At 40.0% G+C, this 16,507-nt stretch overlaps 1 protein-coding gene across 1 annotated transcript in view; it reads right to left on the reverse strand.

The window, feature by feature from the left end:
• Nucleotides 1-7,285: 7,285 nt before the first annotated feature.
• LOC133059303 (zinc finger protein 883-like) overlaps nt 7,286-16,507 on the reverse strand; it is a 36,978-nt gene continuing 27,756 nt past the window's right edge. Inside the window, 2 exon segments of the mRNA XM_061146291.1 lie at nt 7,286-7,501; nt 7,685-8,150. Coding sequence (XP_061002274.1) covers nt 7,286-7,501; nt 7,685-8,150 — 682 coding nt within the window.

Here is a 16,507-nt window from a genome sequence, read left to right on the forward strand (position 1 = left end):
AACCATAAAGTTATAGTGAGTATTAAATTAGTGAAACATCAAATTAGTTAACATTAAATTAGTTAACAGTGAAATGCTTAGAAACTTGTCTTACAAATAGCTATTGCTGTGTAAATCATTTGATATTATGGTAGCTGTAATACTAGCAAAATTAATAATAAACTAATAATTAATTACATTAAATTGTATTCAAGTAGAAAAGAAAACCCAGTGGGGGGAAAAAAACCCCAAAACATTCATGATGGAATTCCTTGGCAGTCCAGTGCAGAAAACAAAATGATCATTATAAGAAAATTAACACACTGATGAAAATAAAATAGGATGAAACAAACAAAAATCTGAAGAAACCATCTTCCCCCTACTAGACATGTCCATAAATAAATGAGCAGGGCATAAATTTAAAAATTCTATCTCCTTTATGTATTGAAGTCTTGATGGATAAACTTATATTATACCTGGATTTTCTTTAAAATACAGGAGGAAAAAGTTGGGAAATACATATATGTAAATACATATATATTTAGAGAGAGAGATCGGCAAAAATACTAATTTTTACAGTTGGGTGATGAACACATTAGACTATGTTATATTATTTTCTTTGTGTTTTTAAATAATAAAATTATTAAAATAATTTAAATAATAATAATAGTTATAATATATAACTATATATATAATATATAACCATAATAAAAGTTATAATATATTTAACTTCACTTTATTGAATAAGCAAGGAAGAATTAATGCAACGGTCAGGGAGTCAGAGTCAGTCAGTTCATTCGCTCAGTCGTGTCCGACTCTTTGCGACCCCATGGACTGCAGCACGCCAGGCTTCCCTGTTCATCACCAACTCCCGGAGCTTGCTCAAACTCATGTCCATCAAGTCGGTGATGCCATTCAACGATGCCGTCAAGGATGACCATGCCATCCAACCGTCAGGGAGCGTATAAGTAAATAAGCAAAGACACATATAACTGTGTTGACAAGAAAAGCTGAGGTAGGGTTTAATACCCTATTTGTAGGAAATTCCTTATCCACAATTTAAAGGCATGTAGGTAAAAGTGCGAAATTGAAAAACATCTGCGATCCACAGGGTGACAGCTCCGTGAGAAGTTCTCACCCGCCCGCAATCCCCAAACCTTTCCATCCAACGACAGTGTAGACTCCTCGCCAGCAACAACCCCCGCCCCCTCCCCGCCTCACCCTCCAACCCGCGCTCTAAGCTTCAGCTTTTACTTTATTCCCTGGAAGTGCAGACGGTCGGTCGTGGAGCACAAGTTGGTGGCATTAAACCTGTCATGCTTCTTATTGGGGGAGGTGGGGACCTCTCTCTAGGTTTAAAAAATTTTGGTTTCCCCTTCTAGTCTTTATAGCTGGGTAATGATAATAATGGCAAACTCCTACACAGCTCCTACTCTGCGGAGCACTAGCCTAAGTGCTTTACGCGCATTATTAAAGAAGAGAATTCCTAGCAGATGCAAAGTTGTAAATAGAATTTATAAACAAGTCTTACTGTACAGCACAGGGAACTATATTCAATATCCTGTGATAAACCATAATAGAAAAGAATATATGTGTGTGTGTAACTGCATTACTTGGCGGTACAGCAGAAATTAATGCAACGTGGTAAATCAACCGTGAAAGTGAAAATCACTCAGTCGTGTTCCACTCTTTGCGACCCCATGGACTATACAGTTCATGGAATTCTCCAGGCCAGAATACTGGAGTGGGTAGCCTTTCCCTTCTCCAGGGGATCTTCCCAACCCAGGGATCGAACCTACGTCTCCCGCATTGCAGGCGGATTCTTTGCCAGCTAAGCCACTATCAACGTTACTTCAGTAAAATAAATTAAAAAAAAAATTAAGGTAATCCCAGCACCGCCCTTTGAAGATGGGTGCCTGCCCAGGGTCCCACGCAGAGTTGCCCGGCTGCGGTTTAAACTGAGCACTCTTGTCTCCACAGCCCAATGCTGTTACCTCTCACGCAGTATTTCAAACGAGAAGGTTGCAAATTATTTCTCGCTAAGATCCAGTGGAGACGCGATCAAGTTTCATTGACTGGTTTGTTTTAGGCTTGACAAGCAAGGGAGAAGGAGAAACCAGTGGTGTAAAAAGTCTTAAAAAGAAACAGAACGCTGGGAAAATCAGAAGCCATTCTTAGGACCTAAATTGCCGAATACCAAACCAAAAGATGGGAAACAAAATCTGCTCAGTGCGCAGGTGAAGGCTTCCCTTGATTTTTCTGGAGGGTTTTGACAGATGTTGCTCTGGACTTCGGTTCTCTAAATGGGAAAAGCTGTGATTATAACTAGTTCTATGACGCGCTTCTCTTGGCTCTTCTATCCCTGATCACAATCCCCACGTCCATTCAAATCAGCTGCCCAGAGCTGAACCTTTCCCATCTGAAAGAGAATCTTAGCTAATATTTCAAAACTGCCCTCTCTGCATCCTGGAGGAATCAGGGGACCAGGTACTGTTCACCTTCTCCGAGAATTATGTGTCCCCAGGCGCATGGAGAAGAAAAGGCAAGGTGGATAATGTGAATTGTAGGAAATTTAGGCTGTGGTAAGATGGTTGCAACCTTTTCTGCTCCCGCTGGGATGCTTGCTTGAGTTTCTGAAATAGAAATTCCAGGAAAGCAGCCTCTCTTTGGATGTATACCCTCCCTTTCTGTCAGTAGGTAAACAAGCCACATAAACAAGGTGTTAGACAATACTGGGATGACAAAGTTGGGGTATTAGGGTGGATAATAACAGGAAGAGGTTCCAACATATTCCCATGTTAACATCTGGATCCTAGCAGGGTCATAATTTTCACCCACCCAAGTAGCTTTCAGACATTCCCAAGGCCACAGACCTTTCTTTCAGATTGCCCCCCTCCTGTTTCCAGACCAGATATTGGGAAAATATGGTGGGGAGTGTGGCTGACTTTTTCTCTTATCAGGGAATGCTAAGGAGCTGGATGCAGAGAGTTTCGTGGAAACTGGTCTAGTGCTGGAACACTGCCTGGGTATTGCTTGGACCTTGAGATTAAGACCCCTATCTCTCTGCCAAGGGAGACCTTCTTTGTGGTTGAAGGCATTGCTTTCCTAGAGTCTCTAATGAATCAATGCTCTGATGAATCAATCTTTTTAAAAAAGATTATTTTAATAATTGAAGTACAGTTGATGTACAATATTGTTACAGGTGTATGATACAGCAATTTAAAAGTTTTAAAGGTTAAACTCCATTTATAGCTACTATAAGATATTGACTATATTCTGTGTTGTACAATATATCCTTGTAACTTATTTTATACACGATAGTTGTACCTCTTAAGCCTCTATCCCTACATTACCCCTTCCCTCTCCCCACTGGTAACAGCTAGTTTGTTCTCTATTTCTGTGTTCCTTTTATTATATTCATTACTTTTTTAGATTTCACCATGTAAGTAATATCATACAGTCTTTCTCTGATTTCTTAATATCCTTCAGGTCCATGTTGCTGCAAGCATGTATTTGTTGATGGATACTTAGGTTGCTTTCATATCTGAGCAACTGTAAATATGAACATTGGGGTGCATGTTATTTTTTTGACTTAGTGTTTTAACTTTTTTCAGGTATATATGCAGGAGTGGAATTGCTGGGTCATATGGTAGCCTTGCTTTCTCAGAGTCTCTGATGAATCAATACAGTACTTGTTTTCTTCCCTACAGTTATTTTTAAAACAAATTACAAACATTCCTGAAATTCTATCTTTAACATCACTTTAAAGAGAATATAAGCTCACGTTTCAAGGGTTAAAAAACAGAATCCCCCTCAAATTCTTTTTTCCATTTTCTGGAAGTGACTAGTGATCCTTATTGAGGGTCTTCAGAATCCCTTACAAGATTTGACTGTCCGTGGGTCAGGCTGTGCCTATCAAGGGTTTGTATTGGTTGATAACCCAGTGCTGAAGGCTGGGAACCATCATTTTCACTGAGGTAAGAAGCCCTTTTGAGAAGCTACTTTAGATTTTGACACTGTACTACACAATTCAAAGAAATTTGGAGATTCAATGCAATTCCTATGAAAATTCCAATGATATTTTTCACAGAAATAGAACAAACAATCCTAAAATTCATATGGAACCAACCAAAATAGACCCCCAATAGCCAAAGTGATGTTGAGAAAGAAGAGTGAAGCTGGAAGCATCACACTTTCTGATTTTAAACTATATTATAAAACCATAATAATCAAAACAGTATGTTATTTGCATATAACAGACATACAGATCAATGGAACAGAGTCCAGAAATAAACCCATGCATATATGGTCAATTTATTTACAACAAAGGAACCAAGAATATACAATGGGGAAAGGACAGTCCCTTCAATAAACAGCATTAAGGAAACTGGAACACAAGCAAAAGAATGAAACTGGGCCACTCTCTTACATCATACACAAAAACTGTCAAAATGGATTAAAGAGTTGAACATAAGACCTGAAACAAAACTTCTAGAAGAAAACATAAAACTTTTAGAAGAAAACATGAAGGGTAATCTACTTGATATTGGTCTTGGTGATGAAAAATGCCAAAAAAAAAAAAAAAAGTCAGACCACATTACATTAAAAAAGCTTCTGCTCAGCAAAGAAAGCCATCAACAAAATGAAAAGACAACCAACCTACAAAATGGGAGAAAATACCACATGGCTGATGGGGGAGTTAGTATTCAAAAGTATAAAGACCTTATACAACTTGACAGAAAAAAAAAAAAACAATTAAAAAAATGGGCAGATGATCTGAATAGACATTTTTGCAAAGAAGACATACAGATGGCTGATAGGTAACATGAAAAGGTGCTCTGTATCACCAATTATTAGGAAATTGCAAATTAAAACCAAAATGATATCACCTCAAACCTGTTTGAATGGTAATTACCAAAAGGCAAGAAATAAATGTTGGTGAGGATGTGGTGAAAAGAGAGTGCTTGTACACTGCTGGTGGGAATGTAAATAGGTACTGTCACTATGGGAAACAGTATGGAGATTCATTAACATGATCCACCAAGTCTATTCCTTGGTATTTACCCAAATGAACAAAAACACTAACTCAAAGATACCTGTACACCCCTGTTCACTGCAGCATTACTTACAATAACCAACACATGAAAGCAACCTAAGTGCCCATTGACAGATAAATGGATAAAGAAAATGTGGGTGTGTAATAGAGTTCAGCCAAGAGGAAACCTTGCCATTTGCAACTTGAGGATATTATGCTGAGTGAAGTGTCAGAGAAAGACAAATACCATATGACCTCACTTATACATGCAATCTAAAACAACAGGAAAAAAATAAAATTCACAGAGAACAGGTAGGTGGTTGCCAGAGTTGGGGGAGAGGGTAAGGGTGAAATGGGTGAAGGGGGTCAAAGGTACAATCTTCCAGTTATAAAGTCATTGGTATGTAATATACAACATGGTGACTATAGTTAATATCATATTGCATACTTGAAAGTTGCTAAGAGGATTTTTTTTTTTTTTCCTGTTTGCACTGTAGATATTCCCAGCAAAGTGAAAGTGAAGTCGCTCAGTGGTGTCTGACCCTTTGTGACCCCATGGACTGTAGCCCGCCAGGCTTCTCCATCCATGGGATTCTCCAGGCAAGAATACTGGAGTGGGTTGCCATTTCCTTCTCCAAAGAGGGTTGATCTTAACTGTTCTCATCAAAAGAAGAAAATTTTGTTACCTGTGTTGATGGATATTGACTAGACATTTTTCTGGTGATTATTTCATAATATATATGAATATTGAATCATTTTGTTGTAGATCTGAATATGCAAATTATATCTAAAAAAGTGTTGGGACTAGTGAGTCACACTTGACTTGGGCTTCAAAGACTGACACAATATTTAATAACTCTTAATGCTCCATATTTGCCATTTAAGAAAACACTGTATTTATATGGATAGGCTGGAGCCTGAAGAGAGTTAAATGTCATTGGCCTAAAAGAGAAATGATAGTTTTATTCACCTCAGAAGTGAGAGTTACTAGTAACTACAAAGAGATAAGGGGAAACATTGTCCATGAACAGGAAAGTTTTGAGAGTCTTGTTTTCAGAGGATTAAAGGCAGTAGAGCGGAAAAGCGACAGAATGACAAATCAGCCTAAGAGGGACTTAAATACACCAATATTTTTACTATGGTTGGGCCAGATTTTCTTGCTATTGACAGGGAATTCTATTGCCCTATAAATATTGTAAAATCCAACAGAAGTCAAGTGCAGTCACAAAACTGAGGAAATATTTTTCCAGTGCTTGAAAGCTATTACCAGCTTCAGCAAAGTCCCTCACTACATTCACTGAGGGAGGTATGCAGTGCTGAAGCTGAAGGAGATTTCAGTTGTGTTAATGTAATTTGTAGGAGATGGAAAATGCTGGAATGAAAGGCTTACTTTCTCCTCTTCTCTTTTGTCCTCTGTTTGAACTCAAGGAGCTGTGTTCACAATAAAAAAATGTGTGCTCTGGGCTTTAGCCATGATGGCCACACTAGATTTTGATGTACTGTGGGCCCAAACCTCTATGCCCTCCACATCACTTAGAATGTAACGCATCTTTTTTCACCAGGAAATGCTAGTTCTGGGGCGGGGTGGGGTGGGGGGGAATGTCAGGATTGGGAAGGGTCTGCAGGCCACCCAATTCTGGTCAGAGACTTGGTTTGGAAGACAAGATGGTAGAGAAACAGACAACTGATCTCACACATTCCAAGCTCTTGGATACTCCAGTGACCTCAACTGGTACCATGAAAAGCAATTTCAACATTAAACTAGGCTAAGGCTACTCAGAAGTCAAAATGATTTCAAAAAGCAAAACATATAAAAACTCATGAATTCAGTATAAAAAATTATTTTTTAACAGAAGCCCTTGTTTACCTTTTCATTGTATTAACTGACACTTCATTGCATTTAACAAAGGTAATTACATGTAAATTTCTTGTTGATGTTTATTTTCCCAAATTCTCAACTTTTCCAGCATTTATGACCTTTAAACAACTTTTCAACACAGTATCTCTGACATTCTTTAAGTAATCAAGTTTAAGAAACATTTCACCTCAATTTAAAAAAATTCTGAATTCTACTTGAAGTTGTCACTAGACATCTTGGCAAGGAGTCATTTTAGTGGATTCTCTGGTGACTAATCAGAGCTGAGCTTCTAGGCTTTACCTCATTCACGCCACTGCTGAGGCTTAGCAGGATGTGGCCTCTCTGATGTTGGATTAGCAATGCTCTCTACCTAATAGGCCTTCCCACACTATTTATATGTATAGGATTTTTCCTCAGAGTGGACTCTTATGTTTATTGAGATTTGATTTACAGCTGAAGTCTCGCCCACATTGAGAACATTCAAAAGGTTTCTCTCCTGTGTGGATTTTGAGATGATGACTAAGACCTGTCTTCTGACTGAAGGCTTTGCCACACTCTTTACATTGATAAGGCTTCTCCTTGTTGTGAATCCCCTGATGTTCAATAAGATGCTCTCCCCTTGTAAAGGCCTTGCCACACTCAGGACATTGGTAGGTCTTATCCCCAGTATGGATTCTTTTGTGGTTTCTCAGGCCAGTTAACTGTGTGAAGGTCTTTCCACACTCATCACATGTATATTTTCTTAGTTTAGGAGGGTTTCTGTGCTTTCCTCCTAACTTGTGTTTGTTAAGGCCTGAGTGTTGACTGAAGGCTTCACCACACTCATCACATTTATAGGGCTTCTCCCCTGTGTGACTTCTCTGATGTATGACCAGGGTTGAGTTCACTCTAAAGGTTTTTCCACACTCAGCACATTCATAAGGTTTTTCCCCTGAGTGAATTCTGTGATGTATTATAAGTTCTGAGCTTCGGCTAAAAGCGCGTCCACATACAGGACATTCAAAAGGTTTCTCTCCAGTGTGGATTCTCCGGTGTTGGTTAAGTCCTGCATACTGAGTGAAGGCTTTTCCACATACTTTACATTCATAAAGTTTTTCTTTACTGTGAATTCGCTGATGCTCAGTAAGATTTGAACGCTGCCTGAAGGTTTTCCCACATTCATTACATTCATAAGGCTTCTCTCTGTTGTGCAATTGTTTATGTTCAGTGAGGTATGCACTATGGCAGAAGGTTTTCCCACAGTATATACATTCAAAAGGTTTCTTTCCAGTGTGGAGACTTTGATGTTTTGAAAGAACTGATCTTTGACTATAACATCTGCCACATTTATTACACTGATGAGGCTTTTCTACAGTGTGGATTTTGAGATGTTGAGAGAGGCCTGCTTTCTGAGTGAAGTCTTTGCCACACTCTTTACACTGATCAAGCTTTTCCTTGTTGTGAAGCCCAAATTCTGTACTGGAGTATGGTTTCTTCCCATTGCGGATCCTCTTGTGCATATGAAGGCCTCTCATCCAGATGAAGGTTTTCTTACATTCATCACATTCATGTATTTTCTCACCTGTGGCATCCCCATTCTGCATTTCCAAATTTTCACTAGGCTCATTGTCTCCTCTCTGTATGGCATGCTGACATATGGTTTCATGACGTCCATCAGACCCCTCCCTACACCATTCTGTTTCTTCACAAGGTTCCTGTTTCACTTCTAATGTCAAATTCTCAGTCCTCATCTCACCATCTGAAACAACACACCACATAATTTGAGGAGAAAAGGCAATTCAGAAATGACTTAACAGACAGCCAGCTAGGAGGGTTAATGTTTATTTCAGATTTAACAGAGCACTTTCTATCTTTTCTTTATTTAGTGTCAGGGATTCAGAGAAACAGGTGAGCCAAATAAAAGGAATGGGAGTAATACAGGTGTATACAGCAATACAGGTGAGAAAGAATAAAGCATGACTGATTTATCAATATGGGAAAATTGATAAGATGTCACTTCTGTGATTACCTAAGACTGTAATTTCCACCTACCATAAGACTTTCTTTATTGGCACCCTTCCTTTCTGGTTTGCTGGCTTTGATTAAGAATGCCACCATATAGAGAAGCCCATGTGGCAAGGAACTGAAGGTGGTCAGCAACCAGGAAGGAAGTAAGGCTCTCTATCTGTGTGACTGACAAACAACTGAGTCCTGCCAACATCCTTGTGAGGTTGGAAGTGGATCCTTCCTCAGTCACAACTCAGGTGAGAACCTATCTTTGGCAGCAACCTTGTAAGAGACCCAGAAGTGGAGGACCCAGCTAAGCCACATACCCAGACTCTTGACCCAGAGAAACTATGAGATAATAAATGTGTGTGGTTTAATTGCTAACTTTGTGGTCATTAATTGAGCAGAGAAAAATTCAACTACACTAAATATACAAGAGACATATCTAAGATAAAATGATTGAGTAAAGTTATGAATAAAGGATGAGCAAGAGAAAACTGAGCAAATGCAAATAAAAAGAAAGGCATCATGATCTCAATTTCGGAAAAAAAGGTGAGATTCAAGCCAAGAGCATGAAATGAGACAAAGAAAAATACTTTATAACGATAAATAAACTTTACAATTTATAGTGACCATGGAACAGATATGAATAATTACATAGAAAATAACAAAGGAACAAATTTTCTAGAGCAGAAATTATAGATGAGATAAAGAGACAAAACAAATAACAGACTTTATTTATTTATTTATTTTCAAATAACAGACTTTAATCATTCTTTCTCTGTCTAGAAAAAACCACCAAATGGACAAAAAAATAAACATTCAGAAGATTTACAAGATTGTTAAATCTATGGATAAACATGTATATCAAGTTCTGTATCTGGAAAATAGAACACCTTCTCAGATGTGCAGTGACCTTTAATGAAAACTAATTTTTGGGTCATAGGAAAACCATAATAAACTCCAAAAGGTGTAAACAACACAAGCATTCCCTGATAACAATAATCTACAATTAGTAACAGAATCAGAAAATAAGCCCTTCCATCTGAAAATTTTAAAACTTTCAATTGTTGGTTCAAAGGAAAAATAAGTTTCAGATTTTCTAGAAAATAACTAAAATGCTACATTTCAAAACATTTGGGATTCATCAAAATCAGTATTCAACGAAATATTTGTAGCATCAAATATTTATATTAGTAATAGATATACAGATCGATCCAGCTCAAAAAAATAAAAAGGACAACTAATTAACCAAGAGAATCTGCTCATTTAGGAACACTTTTCTCTCTTCTGTCTCATTCCCCCTACTTACGCTTCCTGGGAACACTTCTGATACAAACTACTACAATCTGAAATAAATAAATTTTAAAAACAAGGGAGAACATAAGGAAGGAATTAACAAAAGTAAATGCAGAGACAAAATATGATATAGAAAAATAATGGAACATTGTAAAACAAAACTGAATACACCAATATGAACTCATAATTTTTAGGAAAAATAAAATGTACATCTAGCTCCACCCATAAAATGTGCTAGAAGTATTGTTACCCGAGGGAAAAAGAACACTCCCAGCATCCAGATTTTGTACTTCAATAGCCTTCTCCATAAAGAAGAATTAAAGCTCCTTCAGAAAGGGTTGATACCAAATCTGGGTCTAGGGAAAGTACAAGGTGAGCATGGAATAATTAATTTTGTTCAGAAAGCAAGGATTCAAAGCTCACAGGGTCATGGCAAAAAGAGTGAGGAACAGGGTAGAAGACATCCAAACTAGGCAAAGATGTATCAATCTGAGCTTTAAAACAAGTAATAACTGTGGTAGATTGAAACACACTGACTCAATGAAAATTACTAGCCCATAATGATACTAACACAAAGAAAGTCCTAAAATCCCATGTTGTCCTTTGAGGTGCCTATTAAACCATTCCTTGAATTTGAAAATTGGTATATACGGGGGGAAACTAAGCATCAATCTTGACTGTCTAATACGAAGTGATCAAACAGATGATTTGATGATTTCTTCACTATAAAGAAGACTAACAGTTAATAATAACATAGAAGGAATGAAAGAGTTACAAAATCATTCTGCAACAGTTAATAAAACGATTGATCCATAGAAGAATTCTCAAACATTTTGTATTTTGTTGCTGGGAAACTAGCCAATCACATACTGCCAAAGTGACACCACACAGTTATAAACGGGAAAAATTTGCTGTTCAACGGAGGAATCATATTGCCATGTCTTTCAATCTTTTTTCCATTTTATGGAAATACAGCATACATGGGCAGCAAAATAAATGATTCAATGAGGAAGCAACCAGAAAGCTTCACAGAATAGGAAACTTGCCCAGGGTCATGAAAATGTCTGGGCCATGAAAGGGAAAATGGGAAAGGGAAACTGTTCTAAAGCAACCAGATGTCTCACACAGCCATGGATTCTATCCTGGTTTGCACAAATCAGCTTTAAAGACATTTTGGAAAAAATGGACCAATTTGAATTTGCACTGAGTTCAGATAACATTAAAATGTATTGCCAAGGAAAAGGGAAGATAATTAATTGAACAAAATAGATTACAAAATAGCACATAGAAATGATCTCTTTTCAGTGAAAGGAATGTGTGTATACACATATATGCATACAAAAGATATTCAAATATAAAATAAGTCACTGTAATCTCTGGATGATAGAATATTATGCTTGTTTTCTTATTTTGCAACTCTGTATTTTCTAACTGTCTACAATGCATACATACTTCTCTGGTAATAATAAGAGGTAACTTTCAAAAAAGTCAATATAGTTTTACAATGTTAATGTCCTATCAGAGTCTACTTAAGGATGTAAGCATCAAAATACTTGAAAGTAACATCTGCTACAGACGATCTGCAGAAAATTCAACTACGCATATTTAAAATTAACATACTACTGAGGCTGTTCTGAGATGACTTATCACCTTTTAATCATTATTACCTAAAATGTCAGCTTTGTCATATCCTTTAACAACTCTCGTCACAAGGAAGTAACATGTCATACTTCACACACACAAAAAAAAACCCAATGGGGGGACTTCATTTCATTCCAAATTCCCTAGAGAAATTCTTGTCTCACCTGTTTCCTCTGATGGTCGGGGCTCAGGTCTTTCGCCCTTGAACTGCACTGCTGGAGGCTGAACTTGGGTATATGAAGATTCTTCATCTAGTGTTTGAAGGGTCATTGTCTGCAAAAGTATCTTCTGTTCCAGAGCACAAGCTGAAACCTAGAGACAAGCGGCACTCATTAGGTCTGAATTTAACAGGAACTAAACCTCAGAAAGGAGTCTCCAAGAAACATCCCTGGAGAGACTAGAAGAGAAACCAGGGCCTTAGGGTGCTAAAAGGTAGCCAGAAAGGTAAGTGATGCTTACCTTTTGATCAGAAAGTCTGATCAAATCCTGTCTATCACTTCACTTATTGGCTACGTCTCCTCCGCTAAGTTACACGACCTCTCTGAACTTAGTTGCCATAGGTGATACCACCTAGTTCTTTGCTGCTGTGAATGTTGAAATGACTAGTAGAGTACACAGCATGATACTTACAGAATGCCTTCAGCATCTTTACTCCATCCGTGAATCTCCTGTTTCCCACCCTTCCCCTCCTTACAGGACTGGCTTAGAAAGAAGCTCAGTTCCCTGCTGAATGCTAGGTTTTCCCACTGTTCTCAGAGCCTCCACACTTGAGAAAGTTTTGCTCCCAGTTTCCCACAACCACATCAGACTTGTCTCTTCCTATATGTACATTTCTCTTTCTTTCCAGATTCTCCAGCATGGTCACTGCCTCTTCCCCACTCTCTGGATGATGCTCCTGAACCGGGACCTGGAGTTCCTGGGGCAGGATGGACAGGAACTGCTCCAGCACTAGCAGGTCCAGAATCTCCTCCTTGGTATGTGTCTCTGGTCTGAGCCACTGATGGCAGAGCTCCTGGAGCCAGCTCAGGGAAAGCCGGGGTCCAGGGGAATCCTGGTAGCAGAAGTTTCTAAACTGCTGCCTGAAGATCTCCCGGGCAGGAGGCTGGTTCTCTGGAAGGCTGAGACCCTGATTCCTGGGGTGGTCTTCCTCCAGCTTCACTGTCACCGTCATAGGGCCCTGCTGACCCCATGGGGCTTGGAACAGCTGACCAGTAGACTTTCCTGTGTCCACAGCCATCATGCCTGGAGTTTCAAGTGAAGGCTTCTGAGGGCATCCTGGGGAATAAGAATTAAGTGATAAAGGGATACATGGCAAATACTTCGAAGAACCCACACAAGAAAGACGACGACCTGTAACCAAGATAACTAATTTTATTAATTCACTAAACCCACAAATATTTTTTAGAAGCCTACCTTGCACAGAAACAGTTCAAGGTGTTTGAAATGCATTAGCAGAGTGTCCATTCTAGTTGAAACAGTAAAATAAACACAACCAATATGAAAAGTGTATAATATGTGAAGGAGATAAGTAAAATTATATAATTGCCGGGGGTAGGGTGGAATGAAGACTTGAACTTAATGGAACATTTCTCCAAAATCTGGCGTTAAGTACGTGGATGTGGCCCCAGACTAAAACAAAAATATCTAATCACTTGGCACAATTTTTCCACATTTGAGTATATACGATCCAACTTGTGGGAAAGGAAAAGTTATGAACCACAGCCAGAAAATTACTGATATTTTCGTGCTAATCTTGCAAAACGGAGAGCAGAATTCCACTTCGTTCACACAGCAGTGGTGGCCCTGGTTTCGTCAGAGCGTGGGAAGCATGGTTGCCAAAAAGTGGACCCCCAAACCCAGGACAGGAGCCTGGCTGAGGGGTTTGGGGCCAGCCTTCCCAGAGCCTCTCAGACAGATGCCTGCTGCCAGCCTCTCCAGGCACCGGGTGTCCCCGAGCTGGAACCAGGGCCGGTGCTGGCTGTTCCATGCGGCCCAGTAAGTCTGGGGTCTCGCAGGGTTGAACCCGAGAACAAGGCGGAGGGACGCCACAGGAGACTCACCAGACAGGAGCGCTGGAACCCGTTTCCCGGAACTGGACGCTCAGGCACGCCCGGCTTCCGGCGACTCCAGGAGGTCACTTCCCTGAGCGTGCCCCCGTGACCCGCCTCCGCGCACGTGCCGGGCGTCTCCTGGTTACCTTGCAGTGCTAGGACGCTACAGGTTCGTTTCTAGCGGTTCAGGACTAAAGGCTTTGACAGATAACACTAAACCCAATTACTGGATCTCTGAGAGTTAAAAAAAAAGTTTCGGACACTCGCTCTTGTGAACCCGTCAGGATACGTTTCTTAACTAAAAGTGTAAGGGAGGAATGCTTGGTGACGACATGGAAAAAAATGATTGCCCTCTTCCTTAATGGCGGTAGGCCGTTGGCAGTCGGCATCGCTACCAGTTTCTCTCCCCTCTGCCTTCTCCCTGGGTGTTTTCATCTCCTCTGTCCTGCGCCCAGAACAAGATTTCCCTCTAAGAGGGAACTGAGCCTTCCCTCTAAGGAAGGAACATGATTGCAATCCTTTAGGACCTCGTGAATATGCTGAAACCAGCAAGAAACACTAAGAAAGTAGAGATGGTAGAGAAGAAATAAGTACAATGTGGGAAAGAGCTTGGGCCAGAAGACAATGGAGATTTAAGAAGTCAGTGGGAAGTTAAGGAGTTGGGGAAACCATCCTGGGGCAAGAAATGGAAAAGAGGTTTGTGAATCGAACTAGTTCAGTTGAGTTCAGTTCAGTCGCTCAGTCGTGTCCGACTCTTTGCGACCCCATGAATCGCAGCCCAGCAGGCCTCCCTGTCCATCACCAACTCCCGGAGTTTACTCAAACTCATGTCCATCGAGTTGGTGATGCCATCCAACCATCTCATCCTCTGTTGTCCCCTTCTCCTCCTGCCCCCAATCCCTCCCAGCATCAGGGTCTTTTCTAGTGAGTCACCTCTTCCCATGAGGTGGCCAAAGTATTGGAGTTTCAGCTTCAACATCAGTCCTTCCAATGAACACCCAGGACCGATCTCCTTTAGGATGGACTGGTTGGATCTCCTTGCAGTCCAAGGGACTCTCAAGAGTCTTCTCCAACACCACAGTTCAAAAGCATCAATTCTTCGGCGCTCAGCATTCTTCACAGTCCAACTGTCACATCCATACATAACTACTGGGAAAACCATAGCCTTGACTAGACGGACCTTTGTTGGCAAAGTAATGTCTCTGCTTTTTAATATACTATCTAGATTGGTCATAACTTTCCTTCTAAGGAGTAAACGTCTTTTAATTTCATGGCTGCAATCACCATCTGCAGTGACTTTGGAGCCCCAAAAAATAAAGTCTGACACTGTTTCCACATACATTTCCCAAGAAGTGATGGGACCAGATTCCATGATCTTAGTTTTCTGAATGTTGAGCATTAAGCCAAGTATTTCACTCTCCTCTTTCACTTTCATCAAGAGGCTTTTTAGTTCCTCTTCACTTTCTGCGATAAGAGTGGTGTCATTTGCATATCTGAGGTTATTGATATTTCTCCCAGCAGTCTTGATTCCAGTTTGTGCTTCTTCCAGCCCAGCTTTTCTCATGATGTACTCTGCATATAAGTTAAATAAGCAGGGTGACAATATACAGCCTTGACCGACTCCTTTCCCAATTTGGAACCAGTCTGTTGGTCCATGTACAGTTCTAACTGTTGCTTCCTGACCTGCATATAGGTTTCTCAAGAGGCAGGTCAGGTGGTCTGGTATTCCCATCTCTTTCAGAATTTTCCAGTTTATTGTGAGGAGGCTGGCAAACAGCAGTTGGCCAGAGGCCATCTGGATGGGGGAGATGACCAGCAGAGCACAGTCTGCATAAAGGCTATCAAAGGTCTGCTCTGGGACTTCCCATCATCAAACTGTTGACTTTAAGCAAAGGATATTACCCTCCATAATGGGTGGGCCTCATCCACCAGCCATCAGCCATCAGCTCATCCTTCAGCCCTCAGCTGAAGGCCTTGAGACAAAACTGAGATATCCTCAAGAGGGAATTTTGCCTTAAAACTGTAACATAGGAATCCTGCTTGCATTCCCTGCCAGCCTGCTCTGCATATTTTGGAATTAGTAGCTCCCCAACTGTCTGACAAAGAAATGCAAAAAAGCAAAATGGCTGTCTGAGGAGGCCTTACAAAAAGCTGTGAAAAGAAGAGAAGCGAAAAGCAAAGGAGAAAAGGAAATATATACTCAACTGAATACAGAGTTCCAAAGAATAGCAAGGAGAGATAAGAAAGCCTTCCTCAGCGATCAAAGCAAAGAAATAGAGGAAAACAATAGAATGGGAAAGACTAGAGATCTCTTCAAGAAAATTCAAGATACCAAGGGAATATTTCATGCAAAGATGGGCTCAATGAAGGACAGAAATAGTATGGACCTAACAGAAGCAGAAGATATGAAGACGAGGTGGCAAGAATACACAGAAGAACTGTACAAAAAAGATCTTCACGACCCAGATAATCATGATGGTGTGATCACTCACACTCACCTAGAGCCAGACATCCTGGAATGTGAAGTCAAGTGGGCCTTAGGAAGCATCACTATGAACAAAGATAGTGGAGGTGATGGAATTCTAGCTGAGCTATTTGAAATCCTAAAAGATGATGCTATGAAAGTGCTGCACTCAATATGTCAGCAAATTTGGAAAA

The sequence above is a fragment of the Dama dama genome, chromosome 7 (assembly GCF_033118175.1).
Source record: "Dama dama isolate Ldn47 chromosome 7, ASM3311817v1, whole genome shotgun sequence".
Taxonomy (NCBI): domain Eukaryota; kingdom Metazoa; phylum Chordata; class Mammalia; order Artiodactyla; family Cervidae; genus Dama; species Dama dama.